General features: G+C 38.4%; 1 protein-coding gene across 1 annotated transcript; it reads right to left on the bottom strand.

Moving 5' to 3' along the window:
• Positions 1-636: 636 nt before the first annotated feature.
• On the bottom strand, positions 637-25,879 carry CHIC2 (cysteine rich hydrophobic domain 2). Its single transcript, XM_080343555.1, has 6 exons — positions 25,509-25,879; positions 17,368-17,422; positions 17,075-17,230; positions 3,455-3,511; positions 3,229-3,288; positions 637-963 (listed from the first exon to the last, which is right to left on the bottom strand). Exons 1-6 carry the CDS (start codon positions 25,625-25,627, stop codon positions 913-915), a joined length of 498 nt encoding a protein of 165 aa, XP_080199681.1. The 5' UTR covers positions 25,628-25,879; the 3' UTR covers positions 637-912.
• Positions 25,880-27,222: the final 1,343 nt, after the last annotated feature.

The raw sequence follows: 27,222 nt of genomic DNA, 5'->3' as shown, positions 1-27,222 counted from the left end.
TCTGCACCCCTGTGTACAGGATCTTGTAAACAATAGGAATAAAGCTGATAGGTGGCATTAGCCTGAATTAAAACAGCTACATTATAAACTGTAATACTAATATATTTTTGTGATCTTTAATCCTACTAACCAGATGCATGCAATTCTCTCAGTGATTCTCCTAGTCTAAGTAATATAATTCTACTTTGCTGCTTTTTATTTTTTGACCTTTAAATTAGGACTTTTTCAGAACCAGCTGACAGGACTTCTTCATGAAAAACACAGATTTCTACTAATGCAGTGACATTTGGGTTTCAAAAAGAACTTTATCTCCTCCTTTTGTTGGAAGAAGCTAGCCAATATCCTAAAAAGAAATAAAAATATTTACAGCTGACTAGTCACTGACAAAAGTTTAGGAAGATCCTCGAAGGTACTTCAGCATGTAAACGAATGATTAAAAGGACTTGAACAATGTACAGTCAATTAGTTGTGTCATTTGGGGATAAAAAAATACCTGCTCACTTGTACACCATTTTCAGCTGTGTATTTATAGTAATATATATGTACACATACGCGCGCACACATATAAAAGACTCTTTGAAAATTAAGATACGTTAATAAACAGAAATAGTAAAATAACAATAACTTAAGTAGTAGTTAACATTTGCATGAAATGACTTTGCAGAGTTTGACCAAATGCACTTTGATATGCTCTTATTTAAAAAAAAAAAAAAAAAGGTGTGGGGGGAGGAAGGGGGAAGAAAAAAAAAACCAAACAAACAACACACAAACAAAAATGAAACAAACCAAAAAATAACGAAAACACCACAAGATTCTGTAGAACCAATGCTATGTCACCACCAGGAGAGCACCAAGCAAGGCACCATTGGAAAGACAACATACTTTAATAAGTCTCTATAAATAAATCAAATGCTAATCTGGTCGAAAAATCGGTGTCTTTGGTAAAAATTCTATAAGGATGACCTGTATAAAAAGAAAACAAATATATATTAAATGGAAGCTGGCAGCAATCCTATTATCTATCAAAATGATAATTCACATGCTCTTTTTTTTTTTATTAAGTATATCAAGTCATGATGACAATTGAAAGCAACAGTGCTAAGGATTTTATTTACTTGTAAGGGGAGCTTGCCTTTCTAAGAAGTTAAAAAATAATTTTTAACTGGTTTTGATTGTAAAGGAGAACACAGCTTGGCTGCTTATAGGGTAAACACTTCTATCTCTGATAGCATATGGAACATCAGAAAAGTAGCAAGTCTCTGATTATATTACTAAGGCAAACTCTTTTGAAATAAACTTATACACCTGATTTTGATGTTATCTTTAGAGATATTCAGAAGTTACTTATTGTTAGAAATGATGCAAACTGCTCAAAATCCCTTGATCACTGATATGAGTCAATCTCTGAATGCTTCTGATATACCAGGGCTTCTGATACTCAGGCAAGGTTTCCAAAGGGGAGCAAGAAGCAAAGCTGGAACACTGTCTTTAAGCCAAAGATGTAAAATATAATTAATTTATTTAATTATTTATCTAATTTAGTATCTACAACAGTGGATTTAGAACATCATGTTGGCAAAGCACCAAGTTTTGGATACGAGAGTCTAATTTAAATGATCTGTATTAAAAAAAGACGACAACGTATTTATTATTTAAAATCAAATCATGAATAAAATGTTACTGGCAGTTTTCAAGAGACTAGGACTAGCAACTTGGTTTGCTGAAAATGAGAAAATGGTACAGAGAAGTTTGGTAAAAAATTTCTCATTAAATATACCCAAAGGTAGTATGGTAGACATTTCACAAACTGAAAATAAAATCTTTGACCTTTATCCTGTAAAACTATATGCCCATGCTTACATATTGCCAATGTAAGCAGGTAAGTTGATTTTAAATTGTATTTATAGAATGAATGTTCACCTGTAAGTGTTGCTGAGCCATAGTATTTACAAACTAGCATTGTATGTGTTTTTTTTCCAATTTAATCTGCAAAATATCAGATGTGACAGTTTTCCTGTAGAAAAACAAAATTTGCAGCAAACTAAACACCCTTCACTTAGGTAAACCTAAAATCTACTTTCTGAAATTTGCTTTATTCCATTTTCAGTCACATGTCATGTATCTAAACAAAAAAGTTGTGGAACAGATGTTACAAAGAGTCTACTTATGCAGCGAAATGAAGAGTTTCTGTAAAAAACGTGTTTTAAATATTTTATGTTTCAGGTTATAAAAAAGATCTAATGTAGAAATAGGAAAAAAAGGAAGACAAAAAGAAAAATATTATTTTAATATAATTTACTATTATTTAATTACTTTTTAAATGCTTATATGCATGATAGCTTTGTTGTTTCAAAGCACAGACGAAGTACCACATAATGAAAGATCACAGATAAGCTGGAACTAATACCGTAAATATTTCTCAAGGGTTAATTTTTTTTTTTTTTAAGTTAACCCTATCGGCTACTTCCCAGAGCATTAAAAGAAATTATGCAAATTCTAATGTTTCTTACACTTCAGCAGCTTAATTTCATCCTATTCTATTTACCTCCAAGATATTTTGAAAATGGAAATAAAAACAGTACCAAAAAAACAGCAAAAAGTTTGCAGGCTCATCAAACTGAAGTCCCACATTGGTCATCATTCATTTTAAACCACTTCTCACTGTGTATTTCCAAGATGGGCTTATGGAGTCTCAAAGACAGAAATAAGTTTGAACTCCAGAGACTGACTTAAAAATATTTTAGTGACACCAATTGGAGATAAAGATACTTTGAAGACAGTTGACGTAAGGGGTAGTTGAAATCTAAAAAGGCTAAAGGTTTCTTAAACTCCAACAGCTTTGTTGAAAGGTCTTCTTCCATACTTTTAGACTTCATTAGCATTATATAAAACAGCCATATCTGACTTGCTGCGTAACCAAAGTTGTGGTTATTCTTTATACAGCATCTAAAATTTCACACTCCATCAGCACATGCTCAAGCTATTTTATCTTGGCAATTAATTTATTATTTTTCAGAACACAGTGAAGCCTTGTTTTCAAGTCATTCATAACTTTATAAATCAGTCCTGCACATGAAACCATGCATCTGTGAACCGTAGAAAATCCTTGCACTCAGGCGATTAAGCTCCTGACACCTTTACTGATTAATAATCATGAAAAGAATAAGATCAGAAGCAAAATAAATGATCATTTAATAGAGAAACTCACAAAACAGCCCTTTAACTTACATATTCCATCATGTTATTCGTTTCACATTTCCTTTTGCTTAGTCTCCAATGCAAGCACAGCTAGACAAGGAGGAAAGAAAAAGAAGAAAAATGAGCTGTATTTTATTGCAGCACACAGACTAGCCCATTTGTCCACCTTTCATATTTTTCGTTCAACAAAAGCATCTGTTTCCATACTGTGCAATTCAAACTCCAACAGTACGAAGCTGCTCCCTGCGGCACTCACCTTGTGGTATAACCTATTGTTTTCCCATTCTAATAACTTCTCAATCGATCTTCGTGTCTGGAAGACAAATGAGAAAGAATTTTACTCTTGACTGGTTTTAGAAAAACTTTGTTTTGCAGCTGCTTTTGTGTGAAAAGGAGAGAGGTACAGGACAGTGACTGAGTACAGGGTGGTCTGCAATACTATCAAAACTTCTCTGGTATTAAATAGTAACTAGAACAGAAACAACTTTTTATGACACTCAGATAGCTCCCTCACACCACTCTGGAACAGAACCTCCCTCCTGGTTCTTCTAGCAGTTCTAACTTGAAAACCACAGAAACTTTGAAGTGACCCAAGTATAAAAGCAGGAACACTGGTCCCCCAGTATCAGTGGTCTAAACGTACGGCTTCTAAGGTCGGCATCTAAACCGACAAATGTTGTGAACTGTTTTGCAGTGCTGTAGGTCAAGTACAACTATGCAGTACTCTAAACAAAAGAGAAGGTTTTGTTACTTTTATATCCAGATTTTAGAGACTGAAAACTAAATGCAGAAAGTTGCAGTAAATCGCACAAATGAATATTACTAAAGCTGTGAGTTGTATAGAGAGCAAACCCAATATCTAGGACTCTAAAAAGTTTTACTGCCTATATTGCCCACACTTGACACTTGAGATAGAGGATCCCGAAAGCTGTTCTGCACAGCTTTTAAAGATTATGCACGCTAGTATTAAAGGACATTCTGTGCTGTAAAGTTTCACAGCATTTTGAATATAATTATTCAGTTATATTTACATTTGAGAAATACATTCTGACATTTATGGTCATTTGACTGCCAGAATATATACTGCTTAGCTCTAAAGGGGATTTGCTACTGACTATGAATAAAAAGAGGATAATTCATGGTGCCAGGTGTTAAGATGAGACCAACAGAGCTGCAGGTGCAAAAGGACGGAGCAATGACAAGGATCAAATACAACTTAGTGCAGCTGCAGCTTCCTTACAAGGCAGAGAGGGGTGAGGGGAAGGGATGAGAAAGCATCTTGCTGTTATTACTACAAAATACAAGTACTGTAAATGAACCTTAACAAATCAAACTAAATGGTCTCACAAGAAACAAGAATGTCTGGGCAAAATAAAAATTAGACAACAAATTATTCATTTCCCACCAAATAGCAACATCTTGGTTTTCAAACATCAGTTTCTCTCTACTTTAACACCAAAGCGGCTGTGGGGAAACCCATCTAAGCATGTACTGTGGTCACATGATTAAAAATTAGATCATGGCTATCTATAAGCATTCATTACACTGAATTTTTATTACATTTTATTTTAAAAAGTGCAAGTCATGGAATTATCAGAAGGTGGTGGATGTGCTAGTGACTAATTCATCACCTCGATTGGGAACTGAGTATTTCTGGGGTTATTGTTATTATTATGTTTTTAAAGACAGTGCCCTTTAACAATAATCAGTAGACCTCACTTGTTTCTTTGTAAAGATAGCCTTTTAGAGTCTGCTCTCCTTTTAAATGAAAATAGGGCAGCAGTTATGGTCACACTTTTGTTAATTTAGTTGCCAGTCAGCTCCAAATCAAAAGAAAATAAGGCTGCAGAGTGTAATTAACATTCAGTTCAGTCGTTTTGTCCCTTGTCTAGCCCCCAAGCTTTGTTAAAATTGCCATCTGAATGCTGAAGGCTGTAGGGAAATCGATTTGATTCTAATCGCACCATGAAAAGAACATGATCTAACTGCTTTCAGCCCTCCGTAAATCTGTACTAGGTCTTTAGCACAATGCAACTTCCAATTTAAAAAGCACTGAATGTCTCGTCAATGACTTTGTGAAGAAAAAAGAACAAGGAGCAGACATAAAAATTCCAATAGTTGTTTAAGCATTAAAGTTCATTTGCATCACAGCAAACCTGAAAAGGGCTGACCTCTCAAACCGCCTCTCAGGTCTATGAAGTTGTAGCCTTGACAAGCTCACATTGACAGAGCTCATTGACTCTGAAAGGCTACTCTATCAATGGTGAAAAATGGCAATAGGTTCTACTCTGAGCAGGCATCTGCCTGCCCACCCGCTGCTAAACCAATGGCAAAACGGATTCAAAACCTGAATCTACCTTGTAATCTTCCTTTCCAGGACCTTTTAATAATAGATTAAGATCACTATACAATTTAATTTCATTGTTTGCCCCAAAGAGTGTGAAAAACATGCAAGCTTTTCCAGTTCCAATAAAATTGCATATATATTACAATACATACACATAACTACCTATCAATTTCTTATTTATGTACTATTAATTGGTTTATTTAAATAAGAAGCCAGTTTAAAGTCATTTGACTATCGTGAGATAAAAATACACGCAGGCCCAAGACCAGAGTTATTTACATTCCCAGAGCCTTAAATACAATCTGCCTGTAGTATAATTTAAGATAGTCACAGCTCCCTAATCGCGCCATATTATCAATACAGAAATGTTAATGAAAATTAGACTGTAACATATTTCTGAAAACCTCAGAGCTTGGCATAAAAAGAAATTAATTAAACAGCATCACACAATTCACTATAGTAAGTTTTCTTCCTACTTGACAGGTGAAAAAAAGCACTTGCACGTGCAGCTTAATTAATCACTGCTCTTGACATCTCAATGATTTACAGTGAGGAGCAGGTGAGGATATACAAAACCAGAAAGGAACACTTGATTTGAGTGTAGCATTTCCAGCACACTAGGATGACAAGCTTATATATTCTATCAATGGTGTACAGAAAAACCCATACAGCAAATTATTTGTTAGCTACAACAAAAGCACAAATTAAGTGGAAGAGAAACTTGCTTATTAGGAAGATTTAATACTATCCAGCTCTTAAAATTTTTTCTTATAAAACCCAATCCAATATTTGAGCAAAGCTAAAACTGCAATTCAAGTACATTTTTTAGTATACCAATGATAAGGAAGTATGCTCTGTAACATACTTTATGAAAAAAAAGCAGTGTCTTTAATGTTATCCACAGATTTTTGTGAAATAAACCTCTTCAATCAACTTTCTAGATGCAATGTTTAATGAAACATTCCTGTAAAATAACTGACTATTTAAAGATATTCGTGTTTGGCAGTGTCTTTTGAAAAAAAAATCAGGCTACCAAAAAAGCCCAGCTTGGAATACGCTTTCATCAATGCTTATTGCTCCCAAGTAAGTAAAATAAAATTTTGCCCTTAAACGCGGAAGACTAAAAAAAAAAAAGTATGAACTTTTCATGCAGAACCAAGGCAATACTGAATACAAAGAGTGTGTTACCTATACTGCCAACTGCAAGATCTTTCTCTTATGTCTTTGCAGTGTCTAGTGAAGTTAGCTCACAACTCCGGCTGCAGTTCTGTGGGCTGGGAGGCTGTGCAGCCCCAGGGCCCCCTCTCACAGTGCATGACCTGGAACACGCACACTACACTAAACCATACTAGTGAATGGGCCAAAGCCCCCTCAACTCCTGCTGTAAATCAGTGAATGACTGGTACAATATTAAACAAAAGGATCTTACATGACTTCCAAAATGGTGCTAATTTGAGTACCTCCCTTTGTCTTTATCTAAGCAGGGAAACAACATGGACAGTAACAACACAATCCTCCACTATGAATTTTATTTGTAGTTGTCTGGGAACAACAGAAGAATTTCTTGCTACATGCATTTGATCTTGACTTCTCATCTGAAAACTCCAAAACATACGTAAATGTAGTGCAACATTAGTCCAATATATACTATGTGGAGATTTTCAAACTACTTTGTATAAAACTTTATCACAATCTAGTATTAATCACTTTTAATATTGCCCTTAAAAAAATACACTTTATGCTCAAATTTCAAAATAAAAGAAGACAAAGTTAAACAGATTTTTGTTGATTTTCCTGTGACGAGGATTTGTATTACACCCCATGGAAGAAAGGTGAAGGATTCTGTCAGAGGTCTGAACTACACCATCGCCACTCAGTCAAAGAGAGAAATGATGGAAGCAGGAATTTCTGTTCATCCTCCAAACAAAGACATACCTTACTACAAAATTTATACCCAAGTAATTTAGTTACCAACAATTAAATATAAAGTTAGAAGATAATTGAGTCACATAATTGTACGCTCATTTTCAACATGCCAGAGCATCTCTCAAGTCAATTTTGAGGCCCATATTGGTGTCACGACAATGCTCAAGCTGTACTCGGAACATGCATAACTGAATTACACATTTCTTTATCTGTGCTGAGAAAGTCTCCACCTTGAACACTGTACCCCAAATAAACCCTTTAGAAACTGTAACTTGGTAACACTCCCTTCTTACTGAGGAATTCTCCGTTTGTGAAGGATGACGAAGGTGAAACTGGAGCTGATTTCAGATCCTGACACCCCAGAATACCTGCTTCAGCATGTACCATAGTTTGAAAAGGTGTCTGTTCAACCACACAGATGTATCTTGCATCATTTTTCCTATTAGTAGCTAGGATGTTTCTTACTGGAGACTATTGTAAGGGTGCTCATCCCAGAAGGAACTGCAGCATCCATACAAGAAAGTGAGTGAAATCCATACTACACAGATCGAAGAATATCTGGAAATAAATGTGGCATTCTGGTGCTTTTTGTATGATCTTGAAATAACTGCCTTGTCCAACAGGATTACTATTGCTGCACCTTGACCTACCTTAAGATGATTCTGGGCAGAAACTGAATCCAGACCAAAGCACAGATCAAAGCTCTTGATCAGGCGAAGAGAAATATAACCAGCAGAATTTTGGAGCAGAAGAATGGACAGCATCAAATTGACCTCAGGAAACCTCCCATTCTAAAAGACAGCCCCGAGGATACCATCCAATATCCTCACGAGTCATAAACTGACCTAATTTGAACAGGTCTCAGCCCTGGGTTAGTACATCACAGAGAGACAGATTTAAAGCCTAATCAGTCAAATCAGACCAATTACTTTCTGGAAAGGTCTCTTCCACCAAATTGGCTGCTGATTGAAGAGGACAGCAGCATTATTTGACATTACTGCATGCAACAGTTTTTAATATCTAAGCCAAAGACAATTCCTCAGAGACTCTGGTTACCTTGATTCTCAAACTTCTAGAGTGTTTAAGCAAGCACTAAAGCCATGAAGTATGTGGAGAATGAAGAAGGTGGACAGATGCAAAAAACCCACATGCACTAAGCAGGAGTGAAATGGAGAAACATCTTGTATTATTATCAATGTATTAACTGATAGATAGCAGATGAGGATTTTCCCAAGTCATTTTGGTCTGCGGTAGAAACATGTGGTAGAGACAAATTATCAATTCAAGTTCCTAGAAGTTGATTACAAAACTCTTACATAAATTTCCTCTCAAATACAGACAATCCAAAAGACTCAAGGTACTACGGTCACTGGTATTTTAGCCCCCCTTTAATAGTCAAGTCACCAAAGAAGTGTGACTGGCTACTTTCTGTAATGAGATGACAGTGACTAGAGCCGACCATGGTGGAAACTTCACACTATGGCAAAGCCTTGCAGAAGAAATGGCCTTGACCTTGGCAGAATGAACACACTTCCCTTGAGAAGGTCCAGTTGAGATGTGGAAAAACACATTCCACAGGCAGACAGATGTTGAACTGATCCATGAAGTATCAGGATTACAACTATGATGTTACTTTAATTTGTAAAGAAAGATTTTTAACTCTTTTGTTCTATGATTAAATTCTAGCTCCGATTCTTTGTCATCATAATGAAACAAAACCAATGAAGCTCAGCTCCCTGCAAACAAATTATTCAAATCTGGCTATGACAATCTAAAGCATCCACCTCCTGCTGAAGGACATTCTCACAGAAAAGGCCACAGAAAATTAAAACACAAGATGCAATTGACTGTAACAGGGATGAAAATAGGACTGAATGTCCAAACAACTCATCTAGTATCATCCACTGTGGGAAATTATAAACTGAACATGAATGAAAATTCCACCTCCATCTTCTCTTTTAAGGTTACAGAGATGTTAATTTGGGTCTCCATCATTTATTTCCAAAATATCCAGTACAATGCCATGGAACATAGTTAACGGTCAGTGAAGGTGCAGAAACGAAATAATTTCAGTTTACATCTCTATTAGGACATGAAGCTGTGGCCAGAAATATTCCCATTCAGTTGAAGCCAGCTGGCAGGGAAGAGTTGACATCTGTATCAGTAAGTTTTCATCTATATCAGTAGGTTTTCATAACCTCCCAGCCACTCATAGTACCTGGAGTATTGCCTAGGAATTGGTACACAACACACATCCAGAACCTGCCAGGAGCCTCACCAATTATAAAGCATCAGTTCCTAGGAACGCTCCCAGGTGTCATTTATTGGTATGTAGGAAGCCTGACTCCTGCTGTTAGGAGAGTCTAAGGGCAGGGGCCAAGAATGGAGGAGAGGCTATAGGACCAGAAAGACTAAAATACAGCACAACTTAACAAAATAACTCCAGAAGGCCCTGTAAAATCCAATGCTTTGCTAGTGTGCATGCTGAACGGAACGATTTCTCTGAAAGGGACATCCTATACAGTGTCTTGCCCATCTAGAACTGAACCAGAAAATTACAGAATCCCACACAGATTGATCCTGTAGCTGGATAACCAATTTATTAAAAATAAATCTGGCTACTTAAAAAAAAAAAAAAAAATCCATCATCATTATTATTGTAAATTCAGGATTTAATTCAAATTTCAGCAAAAACAATCTTATGGAGAACAAAATGAAAAGTTATTAGTCACTTTCCACTTCGCATGTATGTTTGGTACGGCAGAAGAATTACCAACTCCTTCAGTCTTCTCTCTTTTGTAGAAAAACTGCCCCCCCATCCTCCCAACTGCTTTTTTCAGCAGTCATGTTCCTTGAACTACTTTTTTTTTTGTTAAATAACAAGTTACTGTATTTATACATAGCACTTGAGTTACTGAGAGTGCTCCACTTATGCAGAATATGTTTTACCCTGGTTTGTTTAATATAGTGAAAAAGTGACTACACTCCAGAGCAAGACTACTTTGAGAAAAAGAAGAGGTACAGCAGTGTCACTACCTCACACTTGCCAGCAGCCCATTCTAGTCTCACGTTTGTTTTACAATAACACAGTCTAGAAAGTTATTATTCAGTTACATGCTTTCTACTTATTTTAATAAAATTAATTGCAGATAAGTTTACATTCTAATTCTTTCCTCAACAGTGTTTGCATATGCTCCCTATTTGGCATCATCTACAGGTTGCTAAAGACAAAATCCTATAAGTGACCCTTCCTAACCTGTCTTACAAATCTGACAACTAGCCAGATCATTTTTAGCATGCTCTTTCAATATAGCTCTATGCAAATTTCAACTAGCTCATATTCATTTTTTTAGAAACACGTCAAATTGGACATGAAAAGCAATACAAAAAGCAATATTAAAACCAAACCACTGCATGACTTACAGCTCTCTCCTTACACCTTAGCCATCACAATGTAAAGGACACTTAACATGGAAATGTTAATCCTACATGTATTATTTTGATAGAATGTTCAGAGATATCATTCTAATTACAAATGCAATTAAATTTTAAATGGCATTTAGAATATTCACTATACAAACCAAAGATATAGGCTGCATTTAAGATTAATATAAAGCCTATTATTAAGAATACATGAAATTACAAATTTAACTTGAGAATACATATTTTTAAATACTAAAGGATTTGCATTTGATTTATAAAGAAGCAAACTAATATTTTTTGATTTACTTATATTTGTAAGTGTTCTTCATGCCAATTTTACTGCCCTGCCCCGCTCCCCAAGTAGGTTTGCAAATTAAAAGACATGACAACTATCTGCTCCCACACCTCATTATGCACCAACTCACTACGCTTTAGGAAAGCACATGAAAACCTGATACACCTTTACAAGGTGCTTTGAAGGAAATTTCAGAGACAGAAACAAAAAAATCATAGAGCCATATGCATCATGATTTCACATTTATAATATTCTACAAGCTGTGCCACTTAGTGATTCTTCTGACTAAAATTATAGTGAACACTTTTTAAATAACTATATACCAAGCCTGAATCTCCTGATTCTTTTAAAGTTTTTATTTCCTTTTTTATTTCTTTTCATTTCATGAAAGAGAGATGATTTTAAAGACCTCTGGATATATTTGAAAACAATGGTCAAGAATGCATATTTGATATATACAAGCTCTACTTTAAAAAAGTTTTATTAAGCTGACTTGAGCCAATATAGACACTACATGTATTCTGGTTAGGATAAACATAATAAATACTTTACAATTGTAAAGATTCTTCCAAACTGAATTACAATGTAAATTGCCACAACAGAGACATGAAAAAACAAGGCACCTTCAGTCTTATGTAATTGCCTTGAGGAACTACTTGGAAAAGCATTATGGTATCAGAATGCCTCCAAAGCCAAGTCCCTGGCAGACAGACAGACAGAAGGAAATCGATATTTCCTTCCATTTTTTAAATAAATGTAATGTATTTGTAACTTAAATAAGCTAAGCTAACGTATTTTACCATCAGTATCATACACTGAAAAGCAAGACTACGTATTTAAGAAAATTCATTGCAGCTCCTACACCACATATTTAATCAATACTTTGGAAGTCATAATTAGCTTATGTTTATACAGCATTCTGAAGATGTAAACCACTACATAAGTGGCAACTAATGATGAGGCTTAAGTAACATTCATCAGCTTTGTGTGAATTCACAAACAAACAAGTAGCTCTTGAAAGTGTCAGTACAGATCACTCTTGAATATCTCGCTCTGTTCATTTTAAGAGACTGCCCATGGACCTTCTGAAACATCCAATTTACACGTACAATATCAGCTTTTAAGAAATCTAACAGTACTGCAATTCTATCATAGCTTTCATTGTCACTGCTTCTGTTGAAATTATTTATCCTACTTACACATCGGAAACTACAGCATTTAGTTAACAGTGAAAATGAGTGTCAATTCATTTGAAAAAGTGGCTTCAAATGGGCACCTCAGCCTGGAGTGCTTTTTGAATTATAATTCACTGTGTCATTCTTTTTGTTTAAAGAACAGTAACTTAAAGACTTAATGTTCATCTGTAAAATCTGGAGCTTGTCCCAGAAAGAACGGTACAATCTCTGAGTAAAAACACTGAAGATCATTGACGATATAAATCTGCAAATGAGGGACTGTATTTCCTGTAATTTCTTGTAGTTTTTTTCATTAAAATTGAATCAAAACCACATAAAAGGAAAGAGGCAATAAGATATTGAATCAAATTAAACATTTATTCTACTGGTGAAGAGTAGCAGGCTTTTTCTCAAATACCTCAATGCAAAAGAAGAAAGGAAACAATACTGTACAAAGACTTCCAAAACTAGCACTGAACAAAGCACTGAAAAGAAAAATAGAGTGAAGGGAAAGCTTTCATTCCATGGAAATGCATTAAAGTGATATAATTAACAATTAAACTTACAAATGTCTGTGACATAACAAATTTCTAGTTTGAAGCACCTGCTGATTTAAGACGACAAACCCGTAAGTAATTTTTCACTGTAACAAAAAAAAATACATTCCCATTGCACACAATCTTTCAATAATTGTCTGTAATTTCAAAAATCGTACTTACACTTGTGATAACTTTCCCAGATTAGAACTAAAAAAAGTCAGTGAAAGGCAGTAAAAAGACAGAATACAGAGAAAGACTGAGAGAATTATTGTAACCTCACAAACTCTGGAGCTGCAGCTTTCATTTTTTCTACATGAACCTTAAAAAATGTTTATCTGAAAAAGATTTACAAAGTATACCAGCAATTTAAGAGCATGGTAGATTGGTTCAGCCTCATTAAAATAGGAATTTCTTAATTGGTCATTCTGAGAAAAATTACCCTTTACTAAAAGTAAGAAATTGCACAGTTGAAACCATTGTTTAATAAAATCCTTAACTTGATAAACACTCCCACTTGTTAGCTCACTGTACATGCAATTCAACAAAGCAAATTTATTAGTCTTTTATTTCAGTAGAAAAGGGGAAAGATGAAGGCTGGTATATTTTTATTGCATGATTAAAATATGTACTACACAAATTTCACTTCTACATGGGAACACTCCTATTCTGCTTTCAGAAACCAAACCCTTTAATTATATAGTCTTGGGAGTCTTTTGTGATCACTGCAGCAAAGGATGTAACAGGCCAGTTCCAAGTAACTGTCCTTTCACTAGGAATCACTTATGACTGGGCTGAATTAGCAAAGCTCTCTGGGCAACACTTCTCAGGCAAGTGCACGTACTGTAAAATAAGTAACATTTTGTTTATTGTTCATTTGTTGTAATTGTTTTACATTATGAGTGTCAGTGGTAAGTAACCCTTTGTATCTAAAAGCTGAAGGGAAAAAACAGGCACATGTCATCCTGAAACCCTGTTTCCTCAAGATGTGAATTGTGGCTGTTGTGATTATACCTATGGCTGGAGTCTAGCCAGTGAAAGAACTGAAGAAGTCAAGGCACTGAAGATCATTTGATCAACACAACCCTCTTCCAAGACACTGTAAAGTCAGAGACGAGCAGTACAGTACAAGAGTTCAAATTTAAGTGATTACTTCACTCTGAATACATTAGTCTGCTATGTATCAGCACAACTGCAGCACTAGCAGCAAACCAAAATAGTCTATGGATTAATTTTTATATTTTTTTTTGGAGGAAGAATATGAAGTTGCTTTTTGTCACAGTTCTACTGCAATCTGCTGAGCAAACTACAGACTGAAATCTAGATGAACCAGGTTATATTTACAACTGCTGCCAGTTTGTGGATGCAATTCAGATCTGGTATCTTTAAGGGCACAAAACCTGTAATTCCAGGTAAAAGGGATTTAAAGGATTTAAATCACTTTCTACTTTGTGAGCTGCACCTACAAAAAAAAAAGTAAGTTGGATCCATTCTATTCAAGCATTTGAAGTGGCAGTAACTTTTCACTGCTTTTCTGTGAGTAGCAGCCTTGAATAGAGTCATTACAAATTCTTGTTTCCTATACTAGAATTTGCAAATATGTCCTTGAAAATATTCCACAGCTTTCCTCCTTACCTCCTCTACCAGAAATAAAGTTTTTCCTAGCCAGGTCCAGGATTAAGAGTTATAGTTTGGGAAAGCATTTTTGTACATTTCAGTTTGCCCTTAAGAAGACAAGTCAGTCAAGTCTTCTTTACCTTATGTTCCCCAGATGCCCAGCCTACACCAAATTCTGAGTTCTCTGCCTAACAAACAACCCTCTAAGCAGATATCAGTTTGCAGAGCTGCTGACATGCACAAATGCTGCTACAAGATCTGAAGTCTCCAAATTGACTTAAAGGATTTTCATTCTGGAGGAATGAAAAAACTGCCAAAACACAGGTATTCAGTGCCACCAGTGTCTAGCACCACTGTGCCATCCACAATGGCACAAGATACCATGTTCAGGCAGCTGAGTCCTACCCTCAATTTCACTAATGCTGGACATACAAGTTTCAGCCTGAGTCACTCAGCCTTAAGTGCAGGAAAAGGTGTGTACCAACTTTCAACAGGAAAGATGCATCATTTACTGACAACCTGGGCCATACCTCTAGGATGACTTCTGGAAATTCAGCCTCAAGTTTCTGTTTTTTCTCCTGGTGCTCATTCCCTGAGACTCTTCTATCTTTATGCAGTCTGTATATTATAGCAAAAATTACAGAACTAACCTCTTCCCAGCCTCCTCTAAATCACAGAATCACAGAATATTAGGGATTGGAAGGGACCTCAAAAGATCATCTAGTTCAATCCCCCAGCCGGAGCAGGAACACTTAGATGAGGCTACAGAGGAATGTGTCCAGGTGGGTTTTGAATGCCTCCAGAGTAGGAGACTACACAACCCCCCAGGCAGCTAAACGGAGTATTAATGTATTTTTTCCATATTTATCCTTTTGTCAGGGAGCTTACCTTAACTCCTATCCCACACAACTTCCAAGAGAAGCACTTATCTAACTGTTGCTTCACCAGGTTGCCACACACAACCTCCTTCCTCAGCTTCAAACCCTATTTTCTGGCCCTAGATACTACAAGTCCTTGCCTTTTTTTCTGATTTAGTTTAATAATGTTAACAAAGTTGATTATTTGTGACTTATGGTAGTAAATTAAGAGACACCAGCTCAGAAGATGAGGGCTTGTGGCATCAGCCACTACAGTGGAAAATCCTGTTATCATTTCCTGCTACAACAGCCCATTAAGTGAGCAAAAAGGGTCAAATAAAAGAGCACCAGAAGCTTTTTCCTGTATAAATTAAACATGGGCAGTAGCAACGCAAGTTTCCTTTGTGTTTGTAAAGCCCAGAGCTAGGCCTAGAATGCAAAAGAATCTTCTTTGCAAGCTAGTTAGGTCACCAACTTATCTGTTGAAGTAATCAGCAAATTCTAATTTCTTCTAACAGATTTTCACAATATACAATCATTCTACAGCAGACGTACTAGTTTGTGACAGCCTAAAAACATAAAACCTAGGGTCTGATATAATTCACACTAATGCCAACAATATTTTTTCCACAGACTCCAACATTACCAGGAGGCTTTTCTACCTCATTTTGTATACAATTAAAACTAATCTTAAATAATCTCTCGAAGGGACTAAATATTAAGACCTTAACACAGAAAGTTAGATGACAGAAAAATGTGTACAGGTTTTATTATGATCAGCATTCATTCTATACTTTTTTTTTTTTTTTAATGCCTTGATTTACCGACCCTGTAAAGTAAGGACTTCAAGAAATAAAAGCACGACAATGTTCAGAGTATAGAACTGTACACGATTTGTGGCACTAAGAGGTATTATATGAGAATATACACAAGCTTTGCCATGAAATGGCAAGTTGAACAGTATCAACAGAGAGGAAAGGATAGGGAGGCACAGAGACTTCTTGTAAAGTAGTGAAATAGGACTAGTCAAAAACAATTTTTATGCACATGAAAATAGAGGAGATGGGAGTGCAACCTAATTAACTGCACTGAGGGAAGAGAGGTGAAAAAACAGGCAATCGCAATGAGCTTCTGTTGTGAGCAATACACAAAGTGCCAAGTGTACACAGACAAACCACTACTTTCTAGTTGTTCATGTAAAAAATAACCTCTTACTAATCTAGAGCTTGGAAGGAAAATCCAAACCACTTAAAAAAAAAAAGAAAAAAAAGAAAAAAAGAAAGAAAACACCACAGCTATTTGGGCAGCAGTGCTATCAGAAGCTCCTCACAACAAACTGCCACTCAATCACTGTCAAATTCTGTTAATCCAAGCGTATCACAGAAAAGATGCAGCTATTTAAAAAGTATGTTGAAAGTTACTGTAGTAATAATGAGTGCTGTACAGTACATGGTTCTAGCAGAGACATTCAGCTATACTAGCACTTATTAAGTTATAAGCTCAAAGTTCTGACTTCTGTCTGTTGTAACTTTAACTAGCACGACAGACAACTGATACCAAAATATTTAAATCAGACTGACTGAATACAAGTTCTAGCACCTAGTTTTTAAAGGAAGGGGAGAAAAAGAAAAAAGAAAAAAAAAAAAAAAGACAATGAACCGAGTAGAATTCTATCAAATTATAAGAATAGTTCAACTTACTCTTTTACTGAGGCAGATAACTGGCCACATACTACAACCTAAAGTGCAGCAGCAGCAAAGGCAGCCACATAGGAGCCATCGTACATTAACTGGAAGGTTCTTCTTAAGACAACTGTTAACTCTGCTGATGCTGGCTTTAAATTCTTCAGGTGCAACCTGCAAAGAGGAAAAAAAACCACCGTCTAGTACCACAGCAGTGTGATTTATTACTCCTACAATGGTCTACACCTGGAATTCTTGGTTTTGTAACAAAATATTACTCTAATTACAAATTCCTGTTCACAGATACTCACCTTTCCAGTTAAAGATGAAGGAAATTCTGCTTCAAATTTGTTGCTTAGTCCAAACCTACAAAAAAGAAAAAAAATGAAGACCATACAAGAATTATAAATACGCCAAATCCATGCCTCAAGTCACAAGCACGTCATAATACTCTCAGGGTTTGTATCACAACAGCATTCATTTCAGGAAAAAAAAAATAGTTGCTATTAAAAGTAATTCCTAATATTATCCTAGTGGACAAAAGTACACCATTGTACACACTTTGGAACCCATCTTGGCTATAGTTTCTTCTTAAAGTTCTGTTAATACTGTTGACTCTTGCTCAAATTCAGCATAATCTTTATAACTGTGAAACCTGAAGTACTTAAGAGGGGAAGTTAATGCCACAGTTTGAACCACCCACCTCCTCCAACAGTACAGATGTATCTTGAAGAAAAGCTCATCCAGTGCTATTCCCCTCATGCTAAATAACTGGTTTAAGCATAAAAATGGAATTGATACCAGCTTCTTAATTCAGAATAAAATAAACTAGCAAGTTTCAGAACACAAAATGCTACCTAAAAAAACATTATTTAAATGATAACTCATTTGAAAGAAGCATAACAATTATGAACATAAAGCTATGAAGCAGTTTGAGATGAGCTGGAGTTACTGACTATTCTGGGTTTCAGAAGCTCTAAAGATTAGAAGAGTTTCATCTTGCCTATGAAATAAGAAAAAAAGTTTTCTATCTTACAGTTGGCTGATTGGGTCCACGAATAGATGAAGTTCAAAGAAAATCTGGATTTTTTTCTGGCATCTGGTCTGGGAAATAACTTCTAATAGAGACTATACAGTCTAACAAAGTCACTAATACAACTGTATGACTGGCTAGTAATTTTGTAAATAGCAGCAAGTTTAAAATGTAATTTGTCATTAATAACCTTCTGAATATAAACTGAAGTAGTTTTACTATCACATACTGCAAACAACACAAATCAGAAATTAAACTGCTCAATATTTGAATACTGGCAGCAAGACTATCACACACAGCTCAGTTGTATGCAGAAAAGCTTACCCAAGCTCTGATACTTGAAGGATTTAAAGACACAATTTGCTTAGACAATATGTTTATTGAGTAGTTATGCATTTCTCAGGGTTGGTGGTGGGTTCATTTTGTTTTGGTGCAGTTTTTTGTTGTTTGTTGTTGTTCTTGGGGTTTTTTTGGTGTTTGTCTGTTTGGGGGTTTTTTGTTTGGTTGGTTTGGGGTTTTTTGGTTTTTATTTGGGGGGTGGGGGTGTTTTGCTTTTTTTTTTTCCTTATTGAATTGATTGATCTGCACATCAACAGAGAACTTTGCCCAAATAATCTAACAGGCAGTTACTGCTGTACCAATGGGGAGCCACTGTGGAAGTACCTCACAAAACCCAGTGGACAAAAGGTGGCAGATGAGCTTCTGTGTAGATAAATAAAAAGTGCTGAATCTTGGGAAAGCTTAACTGTGCTTATGTGACATTCAACAAAATTTGGCAGCTACAGCTCAGGAGAGATCTTTTATCACCTCTCACAATACTCTTAAATGTAAGCTGAATGCAAGCAGCAGCCATCAGAAATAGCAATAAAATACTGGGCACCACTAAGGTGATTAAGAACAAACACAGAGGGCACCATTTTGATTCTCCATAAAACCCTCATATGCTCATGTACAATCATTTAGGTTGGAAAAGGCATTTAAGATTGAGTCCAACTCTTACTAGCACTGCCAAGCCCACCTCTGAACCATGTCCCTAAGCACATCTACACATCTTTTAAACAGCTCCAGGGACGGTGACTCAACCACTTCCCTGGGCACCCTGTTCTGGTGCTTCACAACCTTTTCAATGAAGAGATTTTTCTTAAAATCCAACCTAAACCTGCCCTGGTGCAACTGGAGGCCATTTCCTCTCGTCACCTGCTACTTGCAAGAAGAGACCAACACCCTTAATGCTACAACCTCCTTTCAGGTAGTTGTAGAGACCAAGAAGGTCTCCCCTCAGGCTCCTTTTCTCCAGGCTAAACAGCCCCAGTTCCCTCAGCTGCTCCTCATCAGACTTGTGCTCCAGGCCCCTCACCAGCTTCAATGCCCTTCTCTGCACTCTCTCCAGCACCTCAATGTCTTTCCTGTAGTCAAGGGCCCAAAACTGAACACAGTATTCGAGGTGCAGCCTCATCAGTGCCAAGTACCCTAACCACTGCCACCCCAAACCATTCTGCGATTCCACGAGTACAGGGAGACTGTCACCCTAGTCCTACTGCCCACACTACTTCTGATACAAGACAGGATGCTCTTGGCCTTCTTAGCCACCAACACCCCCAGATCCCTCTCTGCCAGACAACTTTCCATCCACTCTTTCCCAAGCCTGTAGTGCTGCCTGGGGTTGTCATGACCCAAGTGTAGGACCTGGCATTTGGCCTGGTTAAACCTCACACAATTGGCCTCAGCCCATCAATCTAGTCAGTCCAGATCCCTCTGTATGGCCATCCTGCCCTCCAGCAGATCAACACTCCCACCCAACATAGTGTCATCTGCAAACTTACTGAGGGTACACTCAATCCCCTCATCCAGATCTTTGATAAAGAGATTAAACAGAACTAGCCCCAAAACTGAGCCCTGGGGAACACCACTTGCGACTGACCATCAACTGGACTTAACTTCATTCACCACCACTCTTGTGGCCTAGTCATCCAACCAGTTTTTTATCCAGCATAATCAGTACTGGGTGTGGTTCTGGCATCCACATTTCATGGAGGACTTGGTGGAGTTCAGAGAAAGCAGAGAGAAGGAAGACTCATATAAGTAAGGGAACAAAGCAGTTGCCTTAGGAAACTAACACAGCTGACACTAACTTGGGAAAGAAGGCTGAGGGGGTGTATGATCAAAGTGCAAAGATGCAGGAAGGCTGTGCATAAGGTGAATGATTAACTGTTAATCACTAAATCCCACACTCACTGAAACTAGCAGGAGATTGGTTTTAGAACACATAAAAGAAAGTGCTTCTTTAAGCTGCAAGTAGCAAACTTTTGTGTTTGTTTCCACTTGAGGTTAGCAACACAGGCTGTGCCAACAGATTTGAAGAAAGATTACACAAGTTCCCTGACAAACAGACACTAAAGGGAAGATGTTGTTGAAGGATACATCACCCTACACAACCGCAGATGCCAGGCAGTACAAGGAGAATGGACACCAAGAACAGCTAGACTTGCATGCAACCCATAAGTAGCAATGCTCGTTGCCACAGTTTGCAACAGCATGCTGGGCTAGAGAGCTTATGAATTTGATGCTGTAGGTGATTTGTACCTATGGTCTTAAGTAAACATGTCATCTCCTTATCACTGCCTGCAGGCAGTATAATCATAGAAACATAGAATGATCTGGGTTGGAAGGGACCGTCAAAGATCACCTAGTCCAACCCACCTGTCACTAGATCAGGCAACTCCTACAAATTCCTCAAAACTGGTGAAGTGACAAATTAAAATTGTTAACCAGAGAAATATATGGCAAATTTACCACTTCAACAAAAAACAAAGAAAATCCATACTAACTGGTAACATACCTTTACCATTGAAAATTCTGTTGAATACCCTATGACAAGAGGACCATCCACCCTTTCTCCAAAATCCTGAGTGAAACCAAGTGCTGAGGCAAAAGTTATGTAAATGTCAGAAACAAGTGTCATGCCCTATCAGTTAAGCTACTTAAAATTGCCAGTAGGTTGAAGTGGAAAGCAAAGCCCAAAAAAATCCCTTGGATCCATATACATTTCATAAGCAGCCAAGCCTGAAGAAACACTCCAAGCTCAAGATACACAGCTGCCATCAGAAGGCTCAAAATTAAGCATCACTTTACTATATAATTAATTCATCAAATTAACATCAGAGACAGATGTCTAAAGAGATGTCTCTTCAAAGAATCATCTTCATGTACTTGATGCTTCAACATCCAGAAGAGATTTACTATGAAAAATTGAATTAAATATAAATTTGAACAATAAAGAAATGGCCAACTACAAGGATAATTCAGTGTAAAGCTGCTCTTGTTGCACAAACTAAAAGAAAGCTGTGCCTCAGACCAAGAGATGAGACGGAATTTCAGCTGTCCCTCTACCTAGAATACTGAGGAAGTCCTTTGCTCTGATGCATGAGCACATAAGGCAAAGGCAGAAGAAAATCTTCCTGCTCTCATTTAAGTTACAAAAATATGTAATTGCAGGGAAAGCACTGTTCAGTCTCATGCTGAAGACTGGCCAGAAAGGAGAAGGACAGACAGAAGGCTTTTTCTGAGAATGCGCAATCTACAAGTATTCAAATGCTGACAGCTTCAGACACACGCACATATTCACAGAGACTGCAAAAGCCATGCCTGACAAAGAGAACCCTACTGACAAAGCTCTAGAGGTATCTGAACCTACAAACATGCTGAAGCAGAGTGAGGCACAGAAACTTCTGACCAATACAGTTACACTCTGGTGAAGTTATAAGCAAATGAGACTGAGACTCCATACTCACGGCTTGTGGCAATATTTAATACATAGTGGGGTAGTGAAACTGAAACATCAAAGCTAGCTCAACCGGCTACCAACATCATTCTGAGCTTTCCATATTACAGTTTTGTTACCATATGCAGGTAGTAAAAAACGGTGACTCCATACATTAAAAGCTTTGGTAAACAATTATGTGATCTCACTATTATCACCCTTGACTGCATGCTGCAATTTGGAAATTAAGATATTAGAAACTCCACAGAACACTACTATATGTTCCCTGTAAAGACATAACAGCTCTGACAAAAAAGTAGCAAAAAGTTAAAATCAAACACTGGAAATCAATATTTTGGAGATGCATTTTCTCAGACAGCTGTCCTCACAGAGTACTAGATTTCTTTTACACAATACTCCATCTTCAGTGACACGTACTTTTCTCTGCTTGCTCTTTGCCTTTCCCATTCTACATCATGTTTCCATAGATCCATGCTCACCTCATGCATGAGTACTTTCTTTAACCTTCCTGCAACCTGAAAAAGTGTTTCTTGAACATGACTCTGCTTGAAAGATTCAGCTGAGTTCCTGCCTTTGTGTCCAGTGGATAAAGAAATACTGAGGTGTAAACTTCAGGGTACAGAAGTTTACAGTACAGGACACAGCCAATCTACCACCTTTTCTCAGCCTGCAGCTCAGACCTTCCTAACACACAAAAGTGACATATGTTTATCCTCTTCCTCTTTGGCCTCTCCTTATGAGGACACTAAACCATTTCTTCATTGCTCTCAACTACACTCTTCAGTTCCACATGTTCACAATCCTTACAAAATAAAAATATATTCCACAGATCTTCACAGTCTCCATCCATAATTCTTATATAGCCCTGTTTTCACTCATATATCCTTGATACAGCGTGAGGTCCAAAAATATATAAGCAAACTTAAGTTTAATATTAAAGAAACTGACTTGGATGAAAATATATTTCGTCAGTTTTTTCCCCCTCCATAGTCATACTGCATCAACACACAATAGGCTACAATGAAAAACAGCAGAGAAAGACATTCATTAGCACATCTCAATGGCTCTCCATCATTCCAGCACTGAAAAAGACTAATAAATCCAATATTACTAATAAATACAGTCTGGTATATATAAAGCACATACGTCTCATGCAATTTCAAACTCTTTCCATGCTAATACGATTTCAGGAAAAGGTAGGAAATACCTTGGAGTTCCATTTCAATTGTAAGTAAAGTTCTATATTTTCTCAGCTTTCAAGTTTCTTGTCATTAGAAGTGATTATCTCAAGTTATGAGAAACCAGGTCAAATATTACTCCTGACTACAGAGCTATCTAAACTCTGCTGGTGCAAAAACACTTTCACTGAATATTTGAAAAACAATGTTAAAAAAAAAAGTTTTAGAATTGTGGGCAGCATGCTCCAAACAGTGAGTTTGAGAAGAAAACTCTTAGTGCTAATCAAAAGGCCCACTTTCCAAGGAAAGGCAAGGCCTTTGTACATTTTATTTGGATATTTACCTGCTTTCTTTTAATTGTTTTTAACTACTCAGTTTAGAAAGGACTGTCACACACTTCCATTGTCTGTTGGATGAAATCAAGTAATACTAAATGTCTTTCTGACATTAATCTGTAATCATGGAAATTACATATTTCAAACTCAACATTATGACTCCTATGTAAGATCAGAAAGGATATGACAACAGACAACAAAAAGAGAGTTCTGTTTAAATATACACATGGCAGAAGCAGTCAGCAACTCTTTCAACTGCAGGGCCAGGGACAGATCAATCCAGTATTTGCTTAACTGCTGATAATTTTTGCCAGACCTTAAAAATGTATACATAGTTTTATACCAGGAAAGACTAATTCATTATATACATAGGACCTGACCTGTTCCTTAAATCCATCAAGTGAATGTTCTGACAGTGATCTAACTTTTAATAACAAGCTTTTCAATAAATGACAAAAAAAGTTATAGGCTGTACAAAGGTAAGAGTGGATGATGCTATTTAGAGAACTGTTTACAGCATAATAAAGAAAGTAGATGAAGACCAATTGCTTAATTTTTGATGTACATGTTCATATTTCACTGCTCACCCAAAACCTAAAGAATAAATATTTTGAGGTAGTATTTAAAGTAATAATGAGGTAGTAGCCATTAATGAACAATTAATGAGGCAAACAACCTTCTTCAACCACAATGCCCTTACTAGTCATAGACACGCTACACAAGCTTCCTCTAGATTCCACTAACAGGCCTTGATCTTATCTCACACAACTTACCTTCCGGTGTAGAAGAAAAAAGCGCTTGCCTCCATTTCAGTTCTTTATACTTTTGCATTGGCCAATATGACAACAATCTAATTGTGGGTTTCATCTGCTTACCAGAAACAGACTAAAGCTACCAGTTTGTTTTGAGATAAGTCACCGGACAGTAACAACTTTTGTTCACAACAGACAGAGTTATACACTGAACGCTTCATCTACATGACTCTGTTCCTTTACAGGGCCTTCTCAGCCTCTTGTCCATCCATGTGCTTCTAACCCTCCAAATCTCTCAGTCAGTCACGTCTGACCTCCTGTTTCTAACCAGACAGCCAACTGCACTGCTCAGTTGTTAGTATTACTTAATGTCAACCAAATATTAAGGTAAGAATGCACCAAAGCTTCACAAAACTACTCTAAATTTAATGCCAGATTATGAACAGGTCAGTCTCCAAAAATCAGTAGAGTTCACAGGACTCAGAGCAACAGACCACAATACCTTCAACTTTTATGTTTCTATTGCAAGATATTCCTAGTCCTGTTAAACAGTGAATGTTAAAAAAGTTCACACTGCTGAGTTTTGTCTCCAGATTGATATTTCAGCCTCTGAAACTGTGCATCATAACTGACAACCACTACACTTCAGTAGAGTGAGCCTGACAACTGACTGAAAAAAAGATACCTTCATCTGTCACATTATTGAGAAGTACTACATTAACGCATGGTCACTCACTGCTAGATTGTCCGGGACACCAAACATTCACAGCTCAAAACTCAATTACTCCCGTGTCAAACGCAGTGAAACAACATTTATCAATCACAACTTCACATGATTTTTCATGTACCTGTCTGACTGACGGATGCCTTTTCTTTCTTAAAAGTTCTCAGGCCGCCTCTTAACTGGGAGTGGGTATCAAATACATAAACAACCCTAAGCAACAGTCCAGCCAGTCATGCACTGGCACATACCTGTTACACACAGGAACACATGCACCTTACTTCCTGACAGCTCATCACTTTGGACAAATACTTCACATTCCTCTACCAGTCGCAGCCCAAGTCAGGCTTGTTTCCTCGGCGCCTCGCTGGAGCTCTGCACCGTTTGCGCGTCCCAGGCGGCACCGGCCGCCCGGCGGGGCCGAGGAGAGCCCTCCCGCAATCCCACGGACACCGGGGCAAGCGGGGGGTGCGGTACGGTATCGGTGCTCCTCGCCCACCTGCCCGACGTACGCCTAATTGTAACCGCCGGCTACGCGCCCCGGGCTGCCCCCGGCCCCACCGCCCCCAGGCCCGGCACGGAGCCGCCCCCGTGCCGCCGCCCGGGCCTCCGCCGCCCTCCCCGGCCGCGCAGGCCCCGGCGCAGCCCTTACACGGTGACATGGCCGGAGCCGCGCACCACCACCGGGTCGGGGGAGTACTTGAGGAGCTGCTCCTCCAGCGCCCGCTCCTCGTCCTCCTCCTCCTCGTAGATCTCGTCAAAGTCCGCCATGGCCGGGCCCGCGCGTCCGGTGGGAGAGAGCAGCGGGGACGACGCGACGAGGCCGGCCGCGGAGGCCGGCGGGAGAGGGCCGGCAGGGACGCCCCGACACCGGCACGGGTGGCGGCGGAGCCGCGACGAAGCGGCAGCGGCGGTGGCTGAGGCGGCGGCGGCTCCGGGCAAGGAAGCGCCCGTCACCCTCCGCGGGGGGAGGGGGCGAGGGGCGGGGCAGGAACAACAACAACAACATCCGGCCGCGGGGCCCGCCCCGCCTCCGCCCCGCCTCCGCCCCGCCCACCGGTCGCGGGGGGCGGGACGAGCGCTCGCCTCAGCTGGCGGCGGGGGGGCGCGCGGGTGACGGTTGGGCGGCAGTTGGCGGTTGGGTGGTGGCTGGGCGGCGGTTGGGCAGCGGGCGCGAGCGGTACCCTCCAGGGGCCCTGCGCCGCCGGGAGCCCCGGGGCGCTCTGCGTGCGGCTCGTTTGGTGTGTGTGAGCCGGGTGTTTGCTTTCCCTTCGTTTGAGCCTCTGTTTGGGTGTCCGTGAGGGTAACCAAGGAATTCCTGGGACTGTTAGCTGAGGGGTTCTTAGCTTTTGGGAATGTGAGGGAAGCGGCACGTAATCAAGGCTGGCCAACTCAGATGAGGGCTGATGCCAAATGTTCGCATGTCTCTCGGTGCCGTCTGCGTCCTAGTCTGCCGTACCTCCAGGAGCCTTTCACACCTCCATGAAAAGCACCGTGCTGAGACCATTTGCATGGAGTCTAGAGGAAACAAACATGGTGAATTTGCAGAGGCACAGCTACTTTTAGGACTATATACACGAAAGCTAACCAGAAAACCCTAAAAATAGATGAGACTCTTGTTCTCTCTCTCCAGTTTTGGTATTTTTCATAACCAAAACCTAAAGTAAAGGCTGGAAAATGACAGTGTGAGCATAATGGCCTTAGCAACGAGTAGGCCATTGGCTGTTGTGACAACAGGGGAAGGCGGCATTGAGGTGGAATTTAGCAGTAGCAGGATGACATTTTGAAAAGGGAGAGTAGATCTTTTGTATTTGACAGAGTGAACTGGTGTGTCACATATTACGCAGTGTTTACTGTATAGATATGGCAGTTCAAGGAACATGGAAGACTTCTCAAGAAACCGTTTGCAGCTAAACCTGCTTTTCATGAGTGTGAAAAGAATTACCCTACATTACCCTTTCCTCAGTGCTTCACTCCATATATCTTAATTACAATAACACCTTTTTCATATTTAAAATCTTCATTGCTAGATCATTTTAATTCTGAAACCTGCAATTCTTTTTTCCTGTCTTCTTACAGTGCATATACTGATCAGCCTGTTCTCTGAAAGACTATGTTGCCACTTAATCTCCTTTACTCATAAAGATCTTGGTGTATTTCTCAGAAATAAAGTCTATACAAAGATGTGATGGTTGTGTGATAGTCTGTGACACCGTCTTTGCTGTAAAGGAAAAAGCAGCATCTTTTACTGTCACATTGGAAAACTAAGTATTTTTGTGTCATGAGCTACTTGTAACAGGTTTCATTTCCAAAATAACAGATTTCTACAGAATCACACAGAATTCCCCTGAGTAATTGTTCGCTTT

This window comes from Nesoenas mayeri (assembly GCF_963082525.1).
Source record: "Nesoenas mayeri genome assembly, chromosome: 4".
Lineage (NCBI taxonomy): Eukaryota > Metazoa > Chordata > Aves > Columbiformes > Columbidae > Nesoenas > Nesoenas mayeri.
Note: the sequence above shows the minus strand (reverse complement) of the source record. Positions and strands in the feature narration are given on the sequence as shown.